General features: G+C 35.2%; 1 protein-coding gene across 2 annotated transcripts in view; it reads left to right on the forward strand.

Moving 5' to 3' along the window:
* Window positions 1–8,013: 8,013 nt before the first annotated feature.
* LOC111387193 (CCR4-NOT transcription complex subunit 1-like) overlaps window positions 8,014–27,309 on the forward strand; it is a 26,212-nt gene continuing 6,916 nt past the window's right edge. Inside the window, exons 1-38 of one of the 2 annotated variants that reach the window (XM_023011740.1) lie at window positions 8,014–8,329; window positions 8,591–8,819; window positions 8,914–9,253; window positions 9,422–9,535; window positions 9,642–9,770; window positions 9,886–10,077; window positions 10,163–10,357; window positions 10,805–10,942; window positions 11,186–11,305; window positions 11,397–11,650; window positions 12,099–12,202; window positions 13,471–13,565; window positions 13,651–13,887; window positions 16,394–16,600; window positions 16,821–16,896; window positions 17,040–17,107; window positions 18,364–18,509; window positions 18,727–18,835; window positions 18,920–19,066; window positions 19,215–19,262; window positions 19,341–19,469; window positions 19,565–19,804; window positions 19,890–20,018; window positions 20,106–20,191; window positions 20,281–20,386; window positions 20,473–20,568; window positions 20,701–20,850; window positions 21,409–21,591; window positions 21,688–21,923; window positions 22,021–22,147; window positions 22,226–22,351; window positions 22,518–22,562; window positions 22,692–22,769; window positions 22,843–22,959; window positions 24,126–24,252; window positions 24,329–24,429; window positions 24,507–24,644; window positions 24,745–24,828. In XM_023011740.1, coding sequence (XP_022867508.1) covers window positions 8,023–8,329; window positions 8,591–8,819; window positions 8,914–9,253; window positions 9,422–9,535; window positions 9,642–9,770; window positions 9,886–10,077; window positions 10,163–10,357; window positions 10,805–10,942; window positions 11,186–11,305; window positions 11,397–11,650; window positions 12,099–12,202; window positions 13,471–13,565; window positions 13,651–13,887; window positions 16,394–16,600; window positions 16,821–16,896; window positions 17,040–17,107; window positions 18,364–18,509; window positions 18,727–18,835; window positions 18,920–19,066; window positions 19,215–19,262; window positions 19,341–19,469; window positions 19,565–19,804; window positions 19,890–20,018; window positions 20,106–20,191; window positions 20,281–20,386; window positions 20,473–20,568; window positions 20,701–20,850; window positions 21,409–21,591; window positions 21,688–21,923; window positions 22,021–22,147; window positions 22,226–22,351; window positions 22,518–22,562; window positions 22,692–22,769; window positions 22,843–22,959; window positions 24,126–24,252; window positions 24,329–24,429; window positions 24,507–24,644; window positions 24,745–24,828 — 5,553 coding nt within the window. In that variant the 5' untranslated portion in view covers window positions 8,014–8,022. The remainder of the gene's footprint in view (window positions 8,330–8,590; window positions 8,820–8,913; window positions 9,254–9,421; window positions 9,536–9,641; window positions 9,771–9,885; window positions 10,078–10,162; window positions 10,358–10,804; window positions 10,943–11,185; window positions 11,306–11,396; window positions 11,651–12,098; window positions 12,203–13,470; window positions 13,566–13,650; window positions 13,888–16,393; window positions 16,601–16,820; window positions 16,897–17,039; window positions 17,108–18,363; window positions 18,510–18,726; window positions 18,836–18,919; window positions 19,067–19,214; window positions 19,263–19,340; window positions 19,470–19,564; window positions 19,805–19,889; window positions 20,019–20,105; window positions 20,192–20,280; window positions 20,387–20,472; window positions 20,569–20,700; window positions 20,851–21,408; window positions 21,592–21,687; window positions 21,924–22,020; window positions 22,148–22,225; window positions 22,352–22,517; window positions 22,563–22,691; window positions 22,770–22,842; window positions 22,960–24,125; window positions 24,253–24,328; window positions 24,430–24,506; window positions 24,645–24,744; window positions 24,829–27,309) is intronic. The other variant, XM_023011746.1, reaches the window with a different exon arrangement.

The raw sequence follows: 27,309 nt of genomic DNA on the forward strand, positions 1-27,309 counted from the left end.
TAGTTGCGCATGTCCATACACAAAATGGTTTAGCAGAATCATTTATTAAACATTTACAACTTATTGGTAAATTATTGCTTATGAAAACAAAACTTCAAGCTTCTGCTTGGGGTCATACCATATTATATGCTATGTCATTGGCTCACATCAGACCAACTTCCTAATATTCACCTCAGCAACTGACATTTGATCATGAATCTAATATTTCTTACCAATGAATTTTTGGTTGTGTTGTCCAAGTTTCTATTTCATCCCTACAACGTACTAAAATAGGTCTTTAATGAAGACTTAGAATCCATATGGATTTTGATTCACTATCTATTATTAGGTATTTTGAATATTTAACTAGTGATTTATTTACTATACGTTTTGCAGATTATCATTTTGATGAAATAATTTTCTCAACTTTGGGAGGGAAAAGCTACATTCTAAGTAAAAATTTTTGGAATGAAACAACTCTACCTTACTTTGATTCCTGCAAAATCAATGTGAGCAAGAGGTCGAAAAATCATTCATTTTGCAAAATGTTGCAAATTAATTACCTGATATGTCTGTTGACCCAAAAAAAGTGACAAAATCATATATAATAGTAGAAAATATTTTAGGAAAAATTGATGTCCCTAAAAGACGATTTGCTATAGTAAATGAATATCAAATACGTCAAAAGCGTGATCGACCAGTTAGTTCAAAAGATTTTATACTTCAAAAAAGAAATATACAGGAAAAGAATCAACAAAAAACTTTAGAAGAAGTAACATTAGAAAAATATTGATAAATCAAATAATGAAATATGGTCATTAAAGACCACAAATGTCCAAAAATAATGAGATTTTAATTGATTATATGTTATCTCATTAATTATGGGAACGAAATAATGTTGTTATAGACAATATTTTTATCTTTAACGTGACTCTTGATATTATGCAAAATGAAAACCACAGTTATTAAAGACTGTCAACATAAAAATGATTGGCCAAAAATTAAAAGAAGTCATACAAATGGAATTAAATTCCTTAAAGAAACGAAAAGTATTTCGACCTGTAGTTCAAACACCTGAAAATACAATTACTGTTGGATACAAATGGATTTTTGTACAAAAGAAAAATGAAAATAGTGAAATTATAAGATACAAAATCCGACTCGTAGCTCAAGATTTCTCAAAAAAATCAAGAATTGATTATGATGATATATAATCTCTCGTAATGGACACCATCACTTTAGATTCTTAATTAGTTTAACTCTGTCACAAAAGCTCGATATGCACCTTATGTATATACTAATTGCCTATTTGTATGTTCATTTGATAGTGACATATATTGAAAGTTCATGAAGGACTTAAAGTGTTAGAAACAAATGATATATGCCCGAGAACAACATTCTCAATTAAATTGTAAAAATCATTATATGGATTGAAACAATCCGGACGTATGGGGTATAATCGTCTTAGCAAATATTTGTTGAAGGAAAGCTGTACAAATAACGATGTCTACTTATTTGTTTTCACAAAGAAAACAAATATTGGATTTACAATTATAGCAGTTTATGTTGATAAAAATGCCATAATTCTTAAAAGTTACAATTAAGGAATAACTTTTACAGTTTTATTGTAATATTTCATTTGTTGTACCCAAAATCCCAAACATTTCATTCTTGTTCAATTGAAGGACTTATGGACGATTTTCCATATATATGTATGTTAGTTGACCAAAAAAATTGAAATTGACCACATTTTTAATAATTTCAAAAAAAGCAAAAGAATTGAACTTATTCTTAACATAAAATAATTGAAATAACTAAAAAACCTAAAAAAGGAGAAATTAAATGAAATTCATCTTCCACCATCCCAACTTTTGCCCCAACCAAACCAACACCACGAAAATCGACTGCCTGCCACCAATTGAAGAGTGGAGATTTGTCATCACAAAAAAAGGAAAGGGAGAGAACTAGGTTTAAGAGGGGTGTACCAAATATGATTTTTTATTTTTTTTATTTTCTATTTAAACATATTATATATAATGTCATTCTTTACCCTTCCTTGAAAGACTAAGATATACTCTATTCGATCTCACCCAGAGTTCGCTCCGGAAAATATAGCCATACTTACCGCCTCACGTCAATCCCACGAGCCTCTTATGATGGCTAGAGGTGAATTGAAAGCTAAGCAGTGGAAATTCTAAAGATTTATCGGGTCTTAAATATCATTCAAAAAATTTCATACTGCCCAGTATTTAACCAAGTAGTAACCTAAGATTCCATACTACAATATGGGGGTGAAAAAGCCAGATTAAATGATTTCAGCCCTTATAAAAAAAAGTTTGTTTCTCATTTTCATAGTAAGAATGTATTTTGAAATAGTTGATTGATAAAGAATATATTATTAAAAAATAAAGAAAAATTTTAATTTTGCGTGTAATATTATTTTATTAAAAAATGTGTGGTTGAAAAAAAAAAGAGAGAAAAATCAATTTTGAAAAATATGGGTATCGAAGAAGGGCTTAAATTTTTATTATAGAATTTCACCAATTTAGATTGAATGCTCTTAAAAGTCTATGTTTAGTGCATTTCTTTATATAAATAATGAGTCTCTTCAGAGAGGCTTTGTTTGTGATCAAAGTTTTGAGAATAATAAGTTTTATAATAGTGATTTTCTGAAGTATGTGTGATTAAAAAGTAGATTTTTATTTTTTAATTCATGTGAAAAATTATTTTATTGAAAGATTGTGTGATGGAATTGACTTTGTGAAAATAAAAAATAAATTTTCAGAGAATGAGAATCAAACATGGACAAAATTTAAGAGTAGTTTCATTTCCCTGGCTATTTATGGCTGGATTTTTTAAATAAATTTGCTAAACATAGGGTTAATTCTTTAATATTCAATTCTGAAAGAGGCAAACAGCAAGAAAATCTGTCCATGAAAACTAATTGCATGTTTGGTATTAATTTTTCGTTTTAGAAAATCAATTTTTTTAACTATTATTACACAAACTTTACTATTTGTACATTAATTTTTGACACTTGTATTGTTGTCAACTGTCAATTGAATAAAAAATTATTTAAAATTTAAACTATTCAATAAGATAATAATACGTGGTAAAATGTAAAGCAAAATGTATACCATAATACACATATAACAAAGTCCATTATTATACAATTTAAATCATCATTTTTTACTTCTTTCATGAGAAACCATTTTTAATCAATTATCAAAATTAGTATCAAACAAGGGCAAACCACTCCGAGCCACCAGACTGGCATATCATATATTCCTAGGGATGGCAATCGGGCTCGTCGACTCGGGCCGCTCGTGGCTCGGCTCGAGGCTCGATAGACACGAGCCTAAGCTCGGGCCGAGCCCCATTTTGGGGACATGGGCTTTGCCCGAGCCGGCTCGTGAGCATTTAAAATAAAAAAAAAAAAAATTAAGGTTGCTGCCTTTTTAAAGGCAGCAGTCCTTTAAGGCAGAAGAAAAAAAAAAAAAAAAAGAGAGAGAGAGAGAGAGAGAGAGAGGTTACGTTCCAATAAAAAAAAGAAAAGAAAAAAGCCAACAAACGTTCAAAGTTTCTGCCAATGGCAGAAATAAACTTAGAAAGGCAATTCCAAATCCAAATCCAATTGCAATTGTTAATTAAATAATAATAATAATATGGAGCCGCCAACTTGCAGAAAATCAAAACAAACAAATTTGTTTGGTTTTTGCGGCCAGTATGAAGCCAGTTTAAATTTTTGGTTGATTTCCGCCTCAAAACCAACAAACAAATAAAAAAAAAAAGAAAGAAAACGAAAAAGAAAAAAATGAATAAAAAAAAAAGAGATAGAAAAATTTCTGAGATTTAAATAGTTTTCAGAGGAAAGAAAATAATTGTGAATTGCTCATAATGGGTACGTGCATAATGTATGCAAGTGGACATATTATAGAAATTACTGTTTTTAGAATTTAGAATAATAGATGAGTTATGCATCGAATGGAAATTGGATGGATGACAGCCAATGACATCGACTGCCCTATACACAGGAACTCGTCCAATGGATGACAGCCAATGACAACAAGGGCCTTTACATCAGAACTCATGTTTTTCTTTTTCTTTTGAAACAAGATGAAACAGTATTGCACTTGTTATAAAAAGTAGCTGTTGATGAAATCATTGTTTCTACATTTCTTCTTCTCTTCTTTGTGGATGGTATGCTTTTTTTAGTTGTAGTTATGAGGTGCAGAATTGGAGTGCCAACAAGCAGAAAATATCTTTTTGAAAATTTGAGGGAGCATCATTTGACCTGTCAAATTGGCGGTTATTGGTTTATTGCTCTTTGAATTAAAACAGGGTAGTGTTAGGAAAGTGAACTATGCTTAATACAAATCTAGGGAAGTTTTGGGAAATTCTTAAAGTGTGTTCAGTGTGGACTTATACTACATTTCTTCTTCTCTTCTTTGTGGATGGTATGCTTTTTTTAGTTGTAGTTATGAGGTGCAGAATTGGAGTGCCAACAAGCAGAAAATATCTTTTTGAAAATTTGAGGGAGCATCATTTGACCTGTAGTGTTAGGAAAGTGAACTATGCTTAATACAAATCTAGGGAAGTTTTGGGAAATTCTTAAAGTGTGTTCAGTGTGGACTTATCTGGTGAGTTCATGCTGCCCACGTTTGGCTATGAAAAGTCCTCTAAGTTTTCATATCCAGTTGTGGACTAAAGCTTGATCAAGTGCAACTTATGGTGGATCTTCTTTCTAGGCAGAGTCTTGTTAATCTTCAAGCTCAAAAGAGGTGCTTAGACTGACTTAGAAGATTTGGTCATTGGGTCATGTGCACCACATGTTATTTGATATTTTTTTGGGTGACAAACTAATTGTTTAAGACCTTTTTTATTTTGAAATTTAAACCAGTTTATGATACTGAACCAAAGTAGGTTCGAGCACGAGCTTATTCAAAGTTGGACCGTATCTAGTTTGTTCAAAATAAAATCTTTGCTGCATTGGTTTATCATTTTTCTGACGAACTCCGGAGATTTATACTAAGTTGGTTGGAGTTTTTTGCGAGTGATGAAAAATTGGGGGGACTGCTGTGCTTTGGTCTCCTTGGGTTAGCCATTATTCGGGAAAAACAATATTTTGAATAGTGATTTTTAGGAGAATGTGTGGTTAAAAGAAGGGAAAAATTTAGGTTTATGTGGAAAATATTTTATTCTATGAATGTGTGGTTGAAAATGAGTATGTATAAAAAAGAATTTTCAAATAATGGTCGTCAAACATGAGCTTAATTATTTCTCCTTCAAGATGCTTTCAAATAAATTTCTTCTATTTACATGCAGACTGCCTTTTCATAAAGTATGCAGTGAGCATATATTGTGCAGTGCAGGTTACTGGATATTGTATGACATGTCATGTACTTACCCAATTTCTCCTTGGTTCCAGATATTGGAAATAGTACCTGTGGAACCTGAACTAGATCCTACCTGTCAAGACAGGGATAGTTCATTGTCATATCCTAATGGGCGCTGCTACTTGGACAACGCCCTGTCCGAACAGGGAGCGATATGGTGCCCCATGTTTGGACAGGGTGTTGTCCAAGAAGAAAAATTCTATCCTAATTTGGTGTAAAAATTTCAAGATATATTTTTGATCAAACTACAAATCTAATAGGTATATTTTAAGAGGTACCCACTTGGACACATCGACATGCTATTTTTTGAAAAAGTTCTGAGATGATATGTCATCAACCGGTTGAGTAAAATATTATTTTTTTCATTTAATTTAATTTGATTAAAAATACTATGAGGAAGGGGATTTGACTTCTATTGTAAGTTTTATTTTTTATTGGGGGGTAAAATGATATGGTAAAAAAATTAGTCCACAAAAAATTTTACATGTTGCTTTGTTAAAGGATAAAGCTAAAAAGAAGGAAAAAAAAAAAGTAAATTAAATTTATACTACAAAAAGAAATTTTACAAAGCTTTAATGTTATCGAACCCAACAATTTGAATTTAAAATTACATTGAAAATTCCACACTCTTCATTGGATTTTTTCCTTCGCAGTCACATCTTTTCATTTTCTGTATTCTTCTTTTCTTCCTTAGTCTTCACAGTCCGTCTGTGTTTCTTCTTCGTAGTCACCGTCTATGTTTTGTCCTCCCATCTGTTTTTCTTAATGTTTTCTTCCGGCTATCTGCATTTCTTTGTCTCCTATATGTTGCAAGGAACTCCTATACGCGCTGCCAACGTGTCAGAGATGTACCGGTGTCTGATATGCGTACATTGATACGTCAACATTGACAACGTGTCCATGCTTCCGAGGGTATGTTTATGTTAGTAGAATGTCAAGCTGTGTCTGTGTTTCTTCTTCGTAGTCACCGTCTATGTTTTGTCCTGCCATCTGTTTTTCTTAATGTTTTCTTCCGGCTATCTGCATTTCTTTGTCTCCTATATGTTGCAAGGAACTCCTATACGCGCTGCCAACGTGTCAGAGATGTACCGGTGCTGATATGCGTACATTGATACGTCAACATTGACAACGTGTCCATGCTTCCGAGGGTATGTTTATGTTAGTAGAATGTCAAGCTGGACTAAAATTACACTAGAAGCAAAACTGAAGCAACTTCATAATTTTTCTGTAATATTACTAAATTTTACTCCCAAACAAATGTGAAAAAGAAATATGGAGGTTCAGTCGGTTTGACCATGTATCTGACCCGTTGGTTCCTGATTCATCACCTGTAATAGGTTGATTATGATGTTTGGACCCTTTTCCAATTCTTTTTGGACTTCTTCAATCCAACCTCTTGAGTCTCGTTTCAAACTTGATTCTTTTATCACCTAGTGAGCCACTATATCAAGACTGAGATATTTTGTTCCTTTTTTTGATAATCGTGGGTGTCCGGGCCACTTACGGGTACCTCGACTAATCCCACGAGACCCTAAGTTTACAGCTTGATACTCATCTCAGTAGCCATGAGGGAACTCGAACCGGTGATCATTGGGGAGGAAACCCAAAGTCTGACCACCGAGTTATCCCTCAGAGTTGAGATATTTGTTTCTTATATTAAAAAGTTCAAGTTGATTTTAGTTATCTGATCCATGCTTTGAGCTAAGGTTGTCAGGATCATAATTTTAGATCGATTGATGAAGAGGTTTTGTGGATCAAATTGAGGATCGTAAAATTTTATTAAATAATAGTTATTTAATAAATTAAAAAGAAGATAACATGAAATATTCTTAATAATAAGTTAACAACCATAACTAACTAAAACTATAGATCCAAGGTTGCAACTACTTTGTAAAGTTCCAAAATTAATTTCTGAAATACAAAGAAAGTCTAATAACATCAAACCTACATGAAAACTTTATTTAAATATTGAACCAAAACTTGAAATCAAATTATGCTTCAATTTCAGTTTAATTATAAGTATGTAAATTTTAACTGCAATTATTATTTATATGATAAACTTATAAACACCAATCACCATGGATATCTTCAAAAATTAAACACATCCATAAATTACAAAATCAATCACAACGTTACGAGCCTAAAAAACCAAGTCTGCTTTTACGACTGCTTTTGAGCTAATCAATTAGCAATTTAACCCAAAAGAGGAAAAATACATATTAAGCAAAAAAATAATCAAGCTTATTAAAAGTGATCAAAGAAAAATTAGAAATAAAAAGAGTTCAAAAATATCGCAATGAAGGTGGAGTTTTTTCATTAAAGGGTGTATGTGGATTTATGCACACTTCTTTGATGCTTGGAAAGAGATCAACACATCGTTGATGTCACCACTGTTTGGGTGCTCAAGAATACCTTGATGCACTTGGCTAAAACTTTCGATCTTTGTAGGAAGGTTGTACACATAGGTAGTTATGCAGTTTTCTAAGATTTGGGTTTGACATTTTTGGTGATTAGCATTTGGCAGAAAAAATTAACGTATAAGGTGGGAAGAGATGTAATGGGATAACAATTTTGAGCCCTTTTTTCAACCGTTCCAGTTTTTGGTTATGGAAGTTTTGTTATTGACTTTTGGTCTCTTTGTGGTGTCATGTTTCGACAGTATGCTGCATATGGAATGGAGGGAAGCATATTGGTGCTCCATAATTGTTTGGATCACCTGAATATTCATGGGAACTTGAAGAATATGCAGCTGCATCCAGTATATGCTTCAATTTTTAAGCATATGTTGGATAAACCTAATTTCAGTACTGTTTTCTGTGTATCTCTGAAGACTGCTGTTATAAATGAAGAATTTCTACAGAATCTATCTGATGCCTTACACTTGTCAGCATACGAAAAAATTGGAGTTGGTCTTGCTTTATCAGATTCAGAAAACCTTGATATCCGAATGTGTGGTTAGTTCTTTCTCTGTCTGGCCATGGTTTAGGACGTGTCAAAAAATGAACTGCTGAAATGTCCTTTGTGTTGAAATAAGAGGATGAATTTATGATACAGATAACCCCAATTTTGGTTTAATAGTACATCCCGACTGGGGACGACCTTGTTCAACACTATACTTCGATTTTGCTCTTCTAAAAGGGACATCAGCTCTTTATAATCTGTGCTCTTCATGCTGTTTATCTCATGTTGTACATTTGTTGTTGGCTGGTTTGCAGGAAAGAAATTCTGCATGGGTCAGATTGCAGAGTTGTGCACCAATCCAGTGGCGTGGGATTCCACTGAACTAATTCAGCACATTCTAGTGTTTCTTCATCGATCTGAAGGCCTTTCAAAGCATGTGGATTCATTTGTGCAAATGTTATCTCTATTGCAATTGAACGAGGAAAACCAATTCATTTTATCTCCATTTCTTTCCAGTGAATTACGGGAAGCCAACTTCTTCAGGTAACTCCTTGTGACACTTTCTAATTAAACAGCTTCTTGTGATTGATTTTGATTCACCTATTTTCTCTTTCTTGCTTGTTTTTGTGAACCTCAGGCACTTAGATTTGTTCAATGAAGACAGTGAAGATGATTTTGATACTATTTTAGCTGAAATGGAGAAGGAAATGAGCGTGGCTGATATGATGAAGGAATTAGGTTATGGCTGCACCATGGATGTATCACAGTGCAAAGAAATGTTGTCTCTTTTCTTGCCACTCAATGAATTCAAAATTGCAAAGATACTTGGTACAATTGCCCGGACCTATGCGGGTCTTAATGACAGTCAAACTGCGTTCACAATATTCTGCTCTGCCCTTGGTTACAACAGTGTTTCTGATCTGCCATTGCTGAACTCTTGGAACGTACATATCCTGGTTGATTCGATCAAGCAACTTGTTAGTTCCATATTTATATCTTCTAGCTTAATTTGCATTGTATTTTGCATCATTGTGTCAATCCCACTATAGCATTGATGAGCTTTATTTTGAGGTACCTCAAATTTGATTGTCAACTGATACCCTGAATTTGTATCCTTTCTTTTGTTTAATATACTTTAACTATAGGCTCCTGGAATTAATTGGATAAATGTCATGGGGTGCCTGGACCACGAGGGCTTTTATATCCCTAATGAAGCATCATTTTCCCTTTTTATGTCCTTCTATAGACATGGATGTCAGGTATGTCTCTTAACAGTTATACTCTTTTAATTCCTGTTAGGCATGTTAATAAGTAAGCGGTAATAAAGTTCTTTATTAATTTTGGACCTTGGTACCTGCTTTTCAGGATCCCTTTCCTCTCCATGCTGTTTGTGGCTCTGTTTGGAATAATGTTGAGGGTCAACTATCATTTCTGAAATACGCTGTTGCAGTGCCACCTGAAGTATTCACATTTTCTCATTCCGAAAGGCAGCTGGTATGGTTTTTTTAGAATATGGTTATTTTTTATGTCTTCATATCGCCCCATACTAATCTCATTTATAGCAGTTCCATGGATAAGGCATTCTGGGAATGTTTTTTTACTTGCGTAGGCCTATGATGATGCTGTGAATGGACACAAGTTCCAATCTGAAGATACAAATCATGCCTGGTTATGTCTTGACCTGCTGGAGGTGTTATGTCAGCTAGCAGAAAGGGGTCATGCAAGTTCTGTGCGAGCTATTCTGAAAGATCCTCTTGATAATTGTCCCAAAGTCTTGCTTCTTGGGATGGCCCACGTGAATGTACTGATTTTCGAGACAAACTGTGATTACTATTGTGCTGTTTCACGTAATCACTCAATTAATACCTCTGATACTTGGATTGCAGACTGCATATAATCTACTCCAGTATGAAGTGTCTTCCACTGTTTTTCCCATGGTACTCAGACATGCATTGGGAGACAGTGTAATACTTCACCTGTGGCGTGTCAACCCTTACATGGCGTTGCAAGGATTTATTGATTCCATGAACTCTGATCTGGACAACTTGACTAGAGTTTTGGATGCCTGCCAGGAATCGAAGGTTTTTAACTTCACAGCAAGCTTAAATATATCATACGATATTCTGTTGTGAATTTATACAGCTACTCATGCAGTTTTTAAGAATTAGTTTTAACTTTTAACCTTTATAGAAGGCACGATTTGTGCCACACGGTTGATCTCTGCATAAATCTAAGCACTCTTAACTGAACCTCTAGTAGTCGGAAAAAGTCCTTTTGTGGTTCTCTTAAGGTTGGGATATTTTGATATACTTAATTGCTTTTTGTCAAATTGAAGACACTTCTTCATTTGATCATCTGTGTGTTATTTCCAATGAAAATTATTGTTCCACTGATGATAGACGATGAGTCTATGGCCTTGGATATGCCCCTCCTTCGTCCACTTCCTATAACACAAACGAAAAAATCAATTTTCTGGGTGCCATCCAACTTTTGGCATATCATTCATAATGTCTCTGTTGTTGATACAGATGCTAACTCCAGTGTTGGATATGATTCCTTCTTATTTTGGTGTTCGACTGGCTGCCGTTGCTTCTAGTAAAGAACTCTTAGATCTCGAGAAATGGTTGGGAACTCATTTAAGTACATATAAAGAAGCTTTTTATGAGGTAAACTGATATTCTGTCTTCATTCTCTTACTCCACATTTTCCCCACCCCTGGAATAAGATAAAGAAAATTCCCCAAGCAAAATCAGGGCCATAAGTTAGATGTAAATTTTGCAAGTGTTCCATTGGTCTTTTATGTTGCCAATGGTAGTTGTCTTGTACTAATTTTTCTCTTAACCGGCTCTTAATTGATGAAATGTTAAAGATATCACAAAACTCATAAAAGCTAGTCTTGATGCTTTCAGGAGTGCCTCAAGTTCCTCAAGGAGGTTGTGGTCAGAGCTCAGGAAGTTTCTATTAACCGCTTTCATTCCCGTGATTCTCTTGTGAATGTTTATCTGGAAGCTTGTTCCACCCTCTTGAAGGTTTTTTTCAGACACTTGCATATTCTGTTAAATTGGATGATAGTTGTCTCTCAATTATTGGGCTTAAACCTTTTGAATCTTTGGTCTGTAGGTCCTTCAGTCTCATTCTGGCATTATTTCCTCTAGTCATTTGTCCGAGGAATTGGAAAAATTGCATGCGACTTATCTGCATGCTACCGGAAGACTTAAGAATGACGGGGTAGCTGACTCAGCAACATCTGATGGTTATGCTGACGATATTGAGACACAAGCAAACTCTTACTTCCATCAATTGTTTTCGGGTCAATTGACAATTGATGCGATGATTCAAAAGCTTGCTCGCTTCAAAGAATCTGCAGAGAAAAGGTAATTTTGTTCCTCAAATTTGTCTTTAGTGTGTATAACTTATTCACACTACTTCTCACTGTAACATCTTCCTGCTTGGGGCACAGTGACCCCATATTTTATGATAGTTCCATTGAGGAATATGTCTATTGCATTAAATTAAGTATCAACTCTTGGATTTTATACTCTTCAATGGTTTGGGTCTGAAATCATGCCTGTATTTTAATGTCTGATTAAATCTGTCCAGCATGCTATTCATTCTAATGTCAGCATCAAAACTTGTCTTTGTGACGGGTATTATTTTTTTAGTTTATGAAGAAACCTTTAAATATCATTAGTGATATTCTTACTTAAAATGATGAAATGCACTTTGTGTAGCATGGATTTGTGTCTTATGATTAGTCTTTTGCATGCTGTTAAAATTTGAGGTGATTTATATTTCGACTAAAGCAGTTTGCACATTTGACAGGCAACAATCGATTTTTGAGTTCATGATCGCTAATCTATTTGAGGAGTACAAGTTCTTCTCCAAGTTCCCTGAAACTCAGCTCAAAATTGCTGCATTTCTTTTTGGTGAGCTCTTATTATTGCATTCTGTAACATTTGACCCTATTTCTTTTATAAAAGAGTTACTGTTTCTTCCCAATGTTTTGATATTCTTTTTGCTGGTACTATACAGTAAAACATTTAATGAGCTGCACTGTATGAATGTATTCACAACATCTAATCCTCATTCCAGTTTTACCGCTTTAGCAGCATGTGCAAATTCATATATTTCCCTGTTGGATTCAGCTCCAGTTACCTTGCTTAAAATTAACTCCTGGGGATCACAACCCTGGTTTGCTCTCCTATGACTGTATTTTTTCCTTGAATAAGTTGCTTATATTCACATTTTTTAGATGATGTTTTACTGGTAGGAGAAGCATGTGGAACTGGAATCCAAATCAAATAACGATCAGGGTTCATTTTAGACATGAAGCAACGACACTTTTAGGAAGACATGTTTTGTTCCCTGTGATGAATTAGTATCTTGATTGAAATTTAGTGCCTAACCATAAGGTTTTTCACGTTGCAAACTCGATAGTTATTTTATTCAATACTTAGTGGTTCAGTGTCCTGTCTTGAAATTTTAGTTTAATGATTTTTAACAACTCACCCTATTACTGTTTCCTGAAGGTTGTAAGGTTTCTGTTAAATCATTAATTTATGAATAAATTAAAGAGCAAAACCTATCACGGTTCAACTGGTATTAATTCTATATGTAAGATCATAATTGCTCTACCTGCTTATTAACATGATGTGAGGACCTTAGTTGGCCTGGTTACACAGGCACCATCCTCAACTCTTATCTCATACACTTATTTACATGGTTGTCCTTCTCTTACTGTTATTAGTTGGTAAAATTTCTTAGTCAAATTAATTGAAACATGTACAATGAGAAGGTGGCTGCCTTAGTTGATGGTGATTTTCTGTTAGGCTGTCATACCAACTTAGGATGTTATTTGAGATTTGAGAATCAATTTGTTCTTAGTCCCGGTGAAGATTAGTGATTTTGTGAGATGCTCAATGTGGTTGGAAGATCTTTATTTGTTATCAAATTTTAATGTTCTTGAATCTTTGAATCTATATAATGGATATCTTTACCATATTAATTTCTCAATGTGTTGCTTTGTCACCTGTAAATTCAGCCAGTTTGCTTCTAGCTTGCTATAGGCTTTGATATGTTTGTTAATTCAATCTCTTTATTCAGGTAGTTGGATCTGTAATTTGGAGATTTTGATTTTGAAATAGAAATGTAAAGTTTAATTTACTGATGTAGTGGTTAATAATTCTGTTTCTAGGGTCGCTCATTAAGCATCAACTCGTAACTCATCTAACACTTGGTATTGCTTTACGAGCTGTTTTGGATGCATTGCGAAAACCCGCTGATTCAAAAGTTTGTCCTTTTTTCCTTGTTTGATGTTTTTCTTTTCATATTGTTGTTTCATCTTAATGGTGACTAATGGGTTTACACCATACAGATGTTTATCTTTGGCACTAAGGCTCTGGAACAATTCGTGGACCGCCTAGTAGAGTGGCCACAATATTGCAACCATATCTTACAAATATCTCATCTGCGTGGTACTCACACAGAACTTGTTTCATTCATTGAACGGACACTTGCCAGGATTTCATCTGCACATGCAGAACCAGAGGTTACACATGGTGCCACTGCAGATCAGCAACATGTAATCCAAGCTTCTGGGACAAATATGGAGGTATATGTTTATTGTTATTGAAGGTCTCCATCAAAGTCTTGCACCATTTCACGATTTTTTAACAGAATAGATATAACTTTTCTGCAAACAATGATCGAGAAGTTATCTTGATTTAGCCTTGCTCAGTCTATCCGCTGCAAGATGATTCCCTTTTCACCGTAGGCTGACTTTCACCTGTCTAGATCTTATTTATTCCCGAGAAATAGAACATTTGTTAGACTGTAGATTCTTTGTGTCTTGCACCTTAAATGCTAGTCAATTCCAGTTATATTATGCACCGGGATTATATTGTGGTTGAGTATTTTTGAATTTTGTTTTAACTGGGATAATGAAGTTCTTTGTTTTTAAGTTATGTTATTTTATTTTATTTTTTCCTTTTTTCTGATAATTGATTGTTAAGGACCTTTTAAAGTTGCTGTATGTATGCGGATCATTACCACAACCATCTTAACTGGAATAATATTTGCCTTTTCAGCTTTTCTTGCATGGTCATTACTTCCTTTCAAACAACTTCGCCTATTACGTTTCAGATTTATTTATTCTGGTTGCAATTGTTCAGTAATTTTATTTTTCTCCTGCTCTCTACTTTTCTTCATTAGTCTTTTTATCATGTCGATATTGATTTAGCCAAACATCTGATCTTGTAAGATCTATGTCCCTGTCGCTTTTCCTTTGAGAATTTTATGATTCATTCATAAATTTGCTGGTTTTGTTCCTTGAATTGGGTTTGCTTGTACTTGACTCTTTGTTCGTATGCTATTATCTTCTTGTTGAACATATGTTCTCTTTAGTTCATAGAACTACTAAATAAAAGCATATGTAAGTTTGAAGATTGATTTCTGCTTAGAGTTAACTCTATGTTCATTTGTTATCTTCTTGTTGAACATATGTTATCTTCAGTTCATAGAACTACTGAAGAAAATATGTCCAAGTTTTAAAGGTACTCCTAATATTTGTACTAGTACAATCACACACACATATATGCATGAGCAAATACAGAGTAGACTATCTACCTTTTCTTCTTTGTGCAGTTTCCATCTTTAGTAATCCTCGCTATAAAACTTAGTTCTGGCACCGGGCAGACACCATCCAACAGTTTAGAACAAATGTGTGTGATGGCACTCTTAGTGAAATGTTTTTATCATGGCTTGTAATATATTAGCACTTAGTATGGCAACATCAAATACCCCTAGGGGTGGCATTTTTACTATAGACGGTTGTGAGGGAACAGGTGTTAATGGTAGATAATCTTCAAATGAGGGATTTTTATGTTACAGAGTGGTGTTATGTGTAGGAGGGATGGAAAGACAATTGACCACTTGTTCCTTCATTGTAACGATGCTCGTTTGATGTGGAACAATATTCTGACTTCTCAACACATGGATTGAGTGTTATCTAGATGTATGGAACATGTGTTAAGGGCACGGAGGAGAAAGTTTTGTGATAAGGACAATAAGCTTGTTTGTAACCTTATTCTGGGTTGCATTGTATTTTGTATGTGGTGAGAGAAACAACCACTGTTTTGATGATCTTACATGAACAACAGAGCGGATTAGAGAATTGTTTTATTTGACCACGTATACTTGGTTTAATGCTGCAGTTACTAATCAAATAGATGGACTGCCCAATTTCACTTTTTTTCTTGTTTAAATTGATAATACATTTTCTGCGTATTATATTTGATTACCTATAAAAAACTATGTATATTGAGATTTTGTCCGGTCCTCTACTGCATTAATATTTGGATTTTTACATTAAATTGCGATGATCTTATGGCAAAAGTTCAAGGAATTCAATTCTGATAGTTTGATTAGTCTACCAGAATTGTTCTTGCTTGGTATCTTTCTCAGCGGAATTTCTTTGTACTTGCTGCAGTCATATTTTTGACAACTGTAATATGTATTACGTTAATGTTTCCTGAAGAAAGCTGTGATTTGGTTCATGTTAGTTCTTCACTAACTGTATAGTTGGTTAATTAAACGGCAACACTAAGCTTCAGTTCATTTTTAGAGGTAAAAGTTGGTTCAAATCATATATATATCTACATGTCATAAATCTTCTGTCTGTGGTAGACTTCCCCCAACTTAAAATTATATGGTGTTTCTTAACTGTCAAATTTATTGATTTCCAGTTCTAAATCATTTCATGACGTTTATTTCTTGTTTAAGTCTATAATACACTTCCTGTGTATTACCTTTTAATTAATAAAACATTTGATTACTTATCAAAAAAAAAGTTCTAAAATCATGTTTATCATATCTACATGTCATAAATCTTCTGTCTGTGGTAGACTTCCCCCAACTTAAAATTATATGGTGTTTCTTAACTGTCAAATTTATTGATTTCCAGTTCTAAATAATTTCATGACGTTTATTTCTTGTTTAAGTGTATAATACACTTCCTGTGTATTACCTTTTAATTAATAAAACATTTGATTACTTATCAAAAAAAAAGTTCTAAAATCATGTTTATGTGGCTTAAAATTAGATCCTTTTCTCATTTTCAGATGCTGGGTTCATCATTTTCACTGAATGGACCTGGTGGTAGTTCACAGACGGGATTGCAAGTCTCTTCTCCGGTCCTCCTATCACAAAGACAGCTAAATTCTTTAGATGAGAGAAAAGCCTCTATAACATTGCCTAATTACATGAAGCCAGTTTCAACCACTGCTGGGCAATCTTCTACTGTTCCTTCAAGTGATAGCATTCAGAAGGCTAGTGCTAAAAAAGTCTATTTTAATAGCAGTTTTATGGATTCGATAATTAGTAAACTGGATTTATTGTCATAACCTCGATTTCCAGCAAAATTGTTCTACTGAACCCATGATCATGAGCTAATGTTTAAATATACTCATAAAAGATTATTGGATATGATGTCTTTCAATGCACGCATATACAAGTTTTTTAACTGACCTATTTAATGCTACAATGCAGTCACAAATTCTGGTGAATGCTTCATCAGCACAGGTTTCTTCTGGTTTTGCTCGTTCATCACGAGCTACCTCAGCAAGTATTTTTCTCTTTCTTCCAAGCATACGTGTCTTTTTTTATTTTTTATTTTTTTTTGAATTTGTACTCTCTTGTTTCATTTCCCTTCGGCTTAGATTACTCGTTCTGAACCCAAAAACATTTGAGGGTCTGTTTCCGTGACAGGATTTGGCTCTGCTCTAAATATTGAAACGCTTGTTGCTGCTGCAGATAGAAGGGAAACACCTATAGAGGTACTTGGTCTGATCTCTGTTGTCACCACTAGCATATTTTTGGGCTCATTGTAGCTTTCTTATAGCTACTTCTAGAAAAAACACAGTTGAATTTTTGTCGCACCATTATGCGACTTCTAGTTGGAGGATTCTGATATATTACCAAAGCAAAAAACTAGCCATTATACCAATAAATTTGGGTTCGGCTGCATAAATCTCTTCTGCCAGTGTGTGACCAGTTGATGACATTATTTCTGCTACATGTTTTTAGCAATTGAAGCATTGTTAGTTACAGTTATTTTGTGCCGTCTGCTTTTTGTACAAGAAACCAAGAACAATTGAGGATTTAACTTCCTTTTTTCTTTTGGCTTGAATAAATATCTGTTTCAACTTTCAATAGGCTGTGTGTTTTTGGTTGGGAGATTTGTTTATTACCTTGTAAATTCTTGTAATATATTGCTCAACAAGCATCACATATTTCTGAAAATAATTGGCAAATGGAATAAGAATATGCCTTGAGAATATACTGTTAAATTGGACAATAAGAAGGTTGGTTGTCCTGAATTTCATATACTCCCTGGACTTGTACATGGGAACATTACATGAAAAATGGCATTAAGGTCTGCTTCAGACTGGGCAGTTTGTTTCTTTTCAATCACTGTCTCTAAAAATGGGCAATAATTCTGCTACCTTTATCTCTTTCATCAGGATACTGTCATTTATTGGTTCAGAAGTAATATGTATTTTTTTGTCGGGTTTGGGTTGGGGATGGGGTAGGTTTTGGACCATCATCGTGTTTTTTATATAGGTCCCTCAACTTAATGCAGTATATATAACAGAAATGTGTGTATTTCATCCATAAATGTCATGTTGTAAGGTCTGCTATGTATGTGGCTTTCTTTTGAAGTAGGAAGTCTTAAAAACTTGGCATTTAATTAATTGGAATCTGCCAAAGTTCAAAGTATTCACTTGTGAACAAGCATTTGGAGGGCTATATGGTATGTTGATGGGAAATTGAGAGATGTGTGGTCTTTACTGGTCTCAAATTGTGTCTTTATTTGACTAAAGTAAAAACCATTAAATGCTCTATTTGTACATTAACTTAATATGGTGCATATTATATGCTGTTTCCACTTGTTTTCTTTTCAGATTAATGTTTGAGTCTATTATTCTCAATCATCAGCTGTAGTAGATGTTCCTCTTATCTTATATGATTTGTACCATAATTTGTCCTCCTGTGGATGAATATTTGATAGTGTTTTATGTTGTTTGAACAGGCTCCTGCATCTGAAATTCAGGATAAGATATCATTTATTATTAATAACTTATCTGCCGCAAATTTTGAAGCTAAAGCAAAAGAATTAACTGACATCTTGAAAGAGCAGTACTATCCCTGGTTTGCCCAGTATATGGTGATGAAAAGGTGAGATTTTTCCATTATCATTTCGATGGAATTACTGCAAGTCATAATAGAGAATTTCTCAAGATTTTCTTTCACAAACAATTTATCACCTGATTTCTTCCTCTGATCCCACCAAAAAGAATGGTATGTATGTAAAAGAAAAGAATAATAAAAGTAATCTAGTGAATATAAATGACTATTCTCATTGTTTCATGATTCTTCATGCCATTATTGACAGAGCAAGCATCGAGCCAAATTTTCATGACTTGTACTTGAAGTTCCTTGATAAAGTAAATATGAAGCCTTTGAACAAAGAGATTGTTCAAACCACTTACGAGAACTGCAAGGTCTGTGGGCCCATAACTATACTATTTTCTCCAATGGCAGAGCTATAATTGGTATTCACAGTTAATGACCATGCATTCTTTCAGGTTCTTTTAGGATCAGAGCTTATAAAATCAAGTTCGGAAGAACGTTCATTGCTGAAAAATTTGGGAAGCTGGCTTGGGAAGATTACAATTGACAAAAATCAAGTTCTCAGGGCACGGGAGATAGATCCCAAATCTCTGATTATAGAGGTTTTCCTTTTTTCTTCTATGTACTTATGTGGTCAATGCAGTTTTTGTGGGGGTCCTCTTCTCTGGGATGTTGTTATAATGTTGTATACTGCCCTTCATGTTGTTAAGTTGATGATTCTAGGTACATGATATATGGTATGTTTTACAGGCTTACGAGAAAGGATTAATGATTGCTGTTATTCCTTTTACCTCCAAGGTATATATATTCTCTGGTTGATGTGCAGCTTGTCATAGTATTGTGGCATATTTTATTTATGCTGTATACTTGCTTCAGGTTCTGGATTCATGTTCAAACAGTCTTGCATATCAACCTCCTAACCCTTGGACCATGGGTATTCTTGGATTACTCACCGAGATTTACGCAATGCCTAATTTAAAAATGAACCTTAAGTTTGACATTGAGGTATGTGTGTGTGCATATATTTTTATTTTGCTTATGGGGCCGACCACCAAAATATATGATTTCTTGTCTATTTCTAAAATTTCTCTGCCTTGCAGGTCTTGTTTAAGAACCTTGGCGTAGATTTAAAGGATGTAACCCCAACTTCACTTCTCAAAGACACAGTTCGCGAGTTTGAAGGAAATCCTGATTTTTCAAACAAAGATATTGGAGCTTCCCAGCCGCAGATGGTAAATGAAGTCAAATCTGGAACATTATCCACACAAAATCAAGTTGAGCTACCCCTTGATGTTGCCATTCCTCCTCATCCTACTAGCCATTCACGTGTATTATCTCAGGTTTGTGGTGCTTCAGTAGTTATGTTTGATCTAGACCATCGTAATCTTTTTTAGGTATTTGAAGTTGGTTTTGTGGTGGATTCAGTATACTACTCCTCTCCATCTCTCATCTGGTATGCTGCTGGACGATGAGAAGCTGGCTTTAGGTTTATCAGATCAGCTTCCCTCTGCTCAAAATCTTCTACACGGTCAAACACAGTTATCACTTAATCAGGTAAAGTAATGATTATATTTATTGGTGTTTTCTTAGTTGTTTGTGATAAACTTCGATAAGTTACAATGAGGTTTTCCGTGTTTGCAGCTTCCTGTTCCAGCATCTAATATTGAGCAGCAAGTCATTGTCAATCCAAAGCTTCATGCTTTAGGCCTACACTTGCATTTCCAGAGGTCCGAATCAGTTATTGAATTTCATTTTCTGAATTATAAACCAACAAATTATCCATTGTTTCATGCTTTTTTCTGTGTGTTGGCGGCAGTGTACTTCCAATTGCCATGGATAGAGCTATCAAAGAAATAGTGTCGAGTATTGTGCAGCGTAGTGTTTCTATAGCAACTCAGACAACAAAGGAAGTTGTTTTGAAGGTTACCTTTTTACAATTTATTTCAAATCATCGACATATTATTGTCACCAGAGCTAATTTTCTTCCTTCTGAAACATTCAATGATAGGACTACGCGATGGAGCCGGATGAGGCTCTTATACGTAATGCAGCACACTTGATGGTTGCAAGGTTGGCAGGGAGTCTAGCTCATGTGACATGCAAGGTAGATTTGAAGTTGTTATTTGTTGTAATGCCTATCTCTGTGATCAGACTTATTTATGATATGGTGATGTGATCCAAGCATTCATCACTCTTCATTACCTGGTTTTTCATGTGGATTTTTGCTAGCTGTCAGGAACCTTTGCGTGGCTCAATATCAAGTCAGCTCAGGAGTACACTTCAGGGATCAAGTATATCAAGTGAACTTCTTGAAGCTGTTCAAATTGTGACCAATGACAATCTTGACCTCGGATGTGCACTGATTGAACAAGCTGCAACAGAGAAGGTTAGATCTTTAGCAATCCGTTAATATGTGGTATATGACTGCAGCAGTAAATTCTATGCTTCATCGGAAGCTGATCTTGTGACAAGTGGCATAGTGAAAGAGGAACACTAATTACTCACCAAAAGGAACCAAGGCATGGTGAAAGAGGAATGCAGATCACTCATCAAATTGAAACGATGTAGTAAAAAATGCTATCAAGTTTAAGATGACACGAATGTTGTTACCCCGCCATATCATATGCTTTTGTCCTCTTGACCTTTATTTTTATTTCACGTTCAAACATGGTTTTTTTTCAGCAATAAAGGGTTTTTATTTTCTACATCTGAAGATGAGGGCATATGAATTTATAATTTTTTTTTGCTATTTTTAACAAAATAACTCCTTTGTTGTCCTGGAATTTCTTGGAATTAAAAATCTGAAGTTATATTCTTTAATCCACATGATAGTAGTTTGATGATGGGTTAATATATACTAGGATGAAATTGTGGTGAGTCCTGGGACATTGTGGCTTACTTGTTTCTCCTTTCGTTTTCCATGGTATTGTAATTCTGTTTGCAGGCAATTCAAACGATTGATGGAGAGATTGCCCAGCAGCTTTCTATACGGAGGAAGCATAGAGAGAGTGTTGGTCCTACATTTTTTGATGCTAGCCTGTGCACGCAAGGTCACATGAGTGCGCTACCAGAGGCTCTTCATCCTAGACCAGGCCGCTTATCACATTCACAGCAGCGAGTATACGAGGTAAATTTCTTTGAAGTGTGCCTTCTGGAGACATCATTGTAAGGTCCATGTTAGTTTTCCTTATACCTCGATGCATTTTCCTTCTTGATTTTTCAGGATTTTGTTCGGTTGCCATGGCAGAATCGGCCAACCCATAACTCAAATGCTGTGTCTGTTGGTCCCTCCATTTCATCTGGCAGTAGTGGCATGTCCCGGCAATTTGCATCTGTATCTGGCCAAATTAATCCGGACATGTATTCATCTGGCCTTGTTAACACTGGCCTTGGTGCTGTATCCCAGACTTTGGATATTGGCTCTGAGGAGATAGACAATAGTTCGGCTCAGCATCCTAGGTTTAGATTATGACTGTTATGCTTTAAGACCCTTGTGATATTTCTAACCAAAGAAGTAACTTATTCCGCACCCTCCCCCCCTTGTGTAATGTTTCAGTCTACCCTCAACTCATATTGCAACAGCTGATGGCCTTAGCCCTCGAAGTCTTGAAAATGATACTGTTGCTTCATATCCTCCAGTCTCAGCTCCTGAACTGCATATTGACCCTCCCATCTCTGCTAAAGTAAGTAAAATTCTGAATGAACATTTTTAGCGTGGATGTTCACGTATAATAGTTAACAAGAGATTCCATTTGCCACAGGAATCTGGAAGTGGACCACAGACTCCAAATCCTACTTTGGCTTTTGAGCGTGTTGGAAGTAATGTCTTAGAGCCATTGTTGACCACAGGCGATGCATTGGATCAGTACCAGATTATTTCAGAGAAGGTTGTGTAACATTAGTTATATTTCTCTTCAAATACATGCCTTGTGATGTAGGACTGATGGTCTTGTCATGTTGAATAAGTGAAAACTGTTTTCCAACTAGCATAGAGAAACTATTTTTCTGTTCTGTTTGGTCAGTCTGATAAGTTATTTCCAAAATTCATTGCAGCTTGAAAATCTATTATCTGTTGATAACAAGGAAGCAGAAATCCAGGTAATAATTGTTTCGTTTCAGTACGTCCATTGTGATTTTTCCTCTGATAAAACTGTTGCATAATATCACAATTACATTATCATGTGGATTATGCTGGAAACTCATATTGTCAAATATGTTATCTTGCAGGGAGTTGTAGCTGAAGTTCCGGCTGTCATCCTCAGATGCGTAAGCCGGGATGAGGCTGCCTTGGCTGTGGCTCAAAAGGTGATTTTACAGCATCTTATTGGATTGATGTTCTAAAATAACTATCTGAATATGGATTTCTGTTCTACTGCAGACTTTCAAAGGCTTGTATGAAAATGCTTCAAACAATGCTCATGTCAATGCTCACCTTGCAATCCTGGCTGCTATTCGTGATGTTAGTAAACTTGTTGTGAAGGAGCTAACTACCTGGGTACGTCCAAACATCTTTGCTCCTTCTGAGTGCCTTAAATTTTCTTATTTTTGGCCTTTAAAGTGCGACATAAAATGATTCTTAATCCTTTGTGTTTATTGATAAAATGTTCAGAGGGTTAAATTTTCTTTTTTTAATAATGGAAATTAGAGGACTGCTTAGTTTAAACAAGGGGACATTAATGTGGGTCTAAAACTGAGATGAAAATGAAGACATTAAAAATTGGGAGGCAGGGGTGGTGCAGGTGTTGGTAATTGTTTCATTGACAATCTGTTATGGAACATATATTGGTTATGAAAGAGTTAATCTGATTTTCTATTGATATATACCCAACTTATGATGCTCGGACTTGGGTACGGGTATTATCTAAGTATTAAATCTTTTATTTTTTAAAATGTAGGATACAGAGATATGGCTAAAAAGAGTCCAAATTTTGGACACGGGTACCTGGATATGTTTTTGAAATTTCAATTTTTTTTTATTTTTTTCCCCAAAAAAATCACATTTAAAAGTTAAATACTAATTAGTAAAATTAAAATTTTATGTTAAAATGAGTATTTATACAGTAGGAATAAATTAGTATTTCTTCCAATTAGTTAGATTGTTTCTTCTTCCAATTAGATGACGGTAAAATTAGGAAGATTTTAATTTCTATCTGTAGAGCATCTATATGAGGATAATTTATTTTAATTAAGGTGCAAGAATCTCTTTCTAATTTTTTTGGTCTGAAAAAGTGGGATATTTATGGGGAGGGAAGATTTCAATACTAAAAAAAAAAAAAAAAAAAAAAGGCCAGAAAGGCCCAAAAATTAAAACCAAAAAAAGGCCCAACTACTATACCCTTCCTCCTTGCCTAAATGATTGAACCAGAAATCACCCGACTCTGCAACAATGGTGGCGCAACAATTTCCACTCCTTGCCGTGTCTGGTTGAAATTTTCAATGTCCGACCCATATTTCATACCCGTACCCGTGTCATGTCGTGTCGAACGGGTACACCAGCCAAAAAGAAGGGTCCGAGCATCACAGTATCCAACCTAAATGCTTCAAATTGAAGTGATGAAGGAAAATCTATTCATGTTTGTTATATGCTTATTTGGGTATCATGTTGTTAAGGAATACTTAATGAAAGAAAGTTGTTTGATTATTTTTATTTTTGTTTGACAGGTTATATACTCCGACGAGGACCGGAAGTTCAATAAAGATATTACAATTGGTCTTATTCACAGTGAATTATTAAACCTTGCTGAGTATAATGTCCACATGGCAAAGCTTCTTGATGCAGGAAGGAACAGTATGTATCATAGATACTAATTCATTTTTGATGTAATAAAGGAACTAATACAACTCATTCTGTATATAATGTGCAGAGGCTGCCACTGAATTCGCGATTTCTCTCATAGAAATATTAGTTGTCAATGATTCTGAAGTCATTTCAGAACTACACGATCTTGTTGATGCTCTGGCAAAGGCATGATCTCACTCAAATTTGTCTCGTGCACATGCATTCACTTGCTTAAGAATGGTTTAATGTTTTCATGTTTTCAGCTTGCTGCAAGACCTGGATCTACTGAATCATTGCAGCAGCTTGTTGAGATTGCTAAGAATCCCTCTGGTAATTCTGCTGCTTTATCGGATGTCATTGTTGGAACAGAGGAAAATATCGGATCATCTAGAGACAAAAAGGTACATGAAGTCCTCTTTTTGTATTTTTGTTTTTTTTGGGCCTTGCTGTAATTTTTAAACCAAGTTACGAAGTCTCATAATTTTCGGCTTGTTGGAACAGGCTATTGGGCTTTCTGGAGCGATCAGGGAAGACTACACTTCAACAGAGTTGGTGGATCCAGATCCTGCTGGTTTTCAGGAGCAGGTTACCCCCTAGTTTCTTACGTTATATGGATCCACACTCAAGAAGACATATATCTATATGAGATTGATTATTTTTCGCCATTTTATGTGTTTCTTGTATAGTAGCAACATGGTGGTGGATATTCCTTTAGATGGTGTAATCAATATGATTTGTTTGTATCATGTGTTACCATTGCCATGGTTATGGTTATACGATCTGGTATTTTCTTGGTCTTTGCTGAATGGACTGAAAAAAGAGGATTTTGGGTGGTTCTCGGATATTGCGATTGTGGCAGGAGTGGCGGTGCCTGGTGGTGGTGTTAATTGCTGTATTGTATTTGTGAGCATGATGATTCTGGAGATTCAGTTAGTGTAGAAGCTGTGAGAGCTGTGCTTTTAGGGGTTTGGTAGTGGGATTCATAATGGTTTAAAGATTCCGTGGGTGTTGGTGATGGGTTGCGGCGGGTTTGCCTGACAGAGAGTAGGAGTGGGGAAGATGAAGATGGTCCTAATTCCCTATGATTTTTTAAAGATTCTTGTAGTTTGTTTTAGTGAGTTTTATTATTATTATTATTATTATTATTATTATTATTATTATTATTATTATTATTATTTTTGGCAACTACTCAGTTTATCAAAGTGTCTCAGGAAGTACCTATTAATATCAAATCGGAGGTCTCTTATTTTTCTACATTACATTTAAAAAAATTAAGGGGAAAATGTCCAGCATGTTTACAGTTTACTCGAAGAAGCATATTTGCAAGAGTGACACAATCCTAGTTAGATTAGATTACACAATCCTAGTAGATTAGATTATAATAGCAAGATGTAGATCAAAATTTAATTGACCTGATGTGGTTGCAAAAGAGTTGACTTGATTTTATTTCTATGGATATATTAGTGTTGGATTTTATGCGCAATATTCAAGAGATGAAAAAACGAAAATCAACACAAGAATTTTACGTGGTTCGGCGATGTGCCTACGTCCACGAGAGCAAAGCGGAGATTTCTTTTTTCTGTTATGAAAAATAGGGTTACAACATATTATTTATACTAACCCTAGCCTAGGCCCATATAAGACTCTAAGGTCCGTACAGAAAATATCCCTGTATCATACCGCAGGGGCGTTGCCCCCCGCACCCCCTACCTATTCAGCGTCCCTAACAACCAGACAATGAATTAAACCCGCTCAAGGCCGATGCCGTCGCTCCGCTCCGCGCCGACATCGGCTCATTTGATCCAGGGTCTGTGTTCCACTCTATATGAGTCACATGCACAACAATCTCCACCTTGGCGAATATTCACCCCTTAGGAGAAAACCCATAACCTGAAAAATCACACCATCTAGGACCAATGGGTTGAGACACATCCTCTCTAACAGCTAGAGATGTTAATCAAGTTCAAGCAATGCTTGAACTTATCCATTGTGATTGGCTTTGTCATCATGTCTGCTGCATTCTCTGAGATATGCGCCTTCTCTAACAACAACTCTCTTGAAGTAACCAACTCTCTTATTTTATGAAATTTCACGTCAATGTGCTTGGTTCTTGCATGATAAATCTGATTCTTAGCTAGGAAGATGGCTCTCTGATTATCACAGTACAGCTTCATTCCATCTTGCTTGATTCCAAGTTCCCTGACAAGCCCTTTCAACTACAATAATTCCTTGGCTGCCTCAGTTGCTGCCATGTACTCTGCTTCAGTTGTAGATAATGCCACAAGTGATTGCACCATTGACCTCCAACATATGGGCCCACCTACAAGTGTGAAAACATAACCTGTATGGGACCTTCTGTCATCCAAGTCCCCTGCATAATTGCATCTACATATCCTTGAACTGAAATATCACCATGTCGTCTCTCAAACATGATCCCGCACTCCATTGTACCTTTCAAGTACTTGAAAATCCACTTTACAGCTCTCCAATGCTCTTTAGCCATATACTTACTAACCACACTAACTGCATGTGCTAAATCTGGTCTGGTACACACCATTGCATACATCAAACATCCAATTGCGCTGACATAAGGTACCTTTGACATCTCTGCAACATCTGCTTCACTCTTTGGGCACTGATTATTAGACAATCTGAAGTGATTTGCAAGTGGTGTGGTAACTGATTTTGCATCTGACATGCTAAACTTCTCTAACACTTTCTTCACATAATTTTTCTGAGACACCCATAATTTTCTGGTTTTCCTATCTCTGTTGATTTCCATGCCAAGAATTTTCTTAGCCGGTCCTAAGTCTTTCATATGAAACTTACTGCTCAACAAAGATTTCAATTTGTCTACCTCATCCATGTTCTTAGCAGCAATTAACATGTCGTCCACATACAACATCAAGAAAATATACGAGTTATCCTCAAGAACTCTGTAGTAAACGCAACAATCATACTCACAACGACTGTAGCCAATCTGAATCATATGAGAGTCGAACTTCTTGTACCATTGCCGTGGAGACTGCTTAAGCCCGTATAAAGACTTCTTCAGTTTACACACAA

Source organism: Olea europaea, chromosome 3 (genome assembly GCF_002742605.1).
Source record: "Olea europaea var. sylvestris chromosome 3, O_europaea_v1, whole genome shotgun sequence".
Classification (NCBI taxonomy): domain Eukaryota; kingdom Viridiplantae; phylum Streptophyta; class Magnoliopsida; order Lamiales; family Oleaceae; genus Olea; species Olea europaea.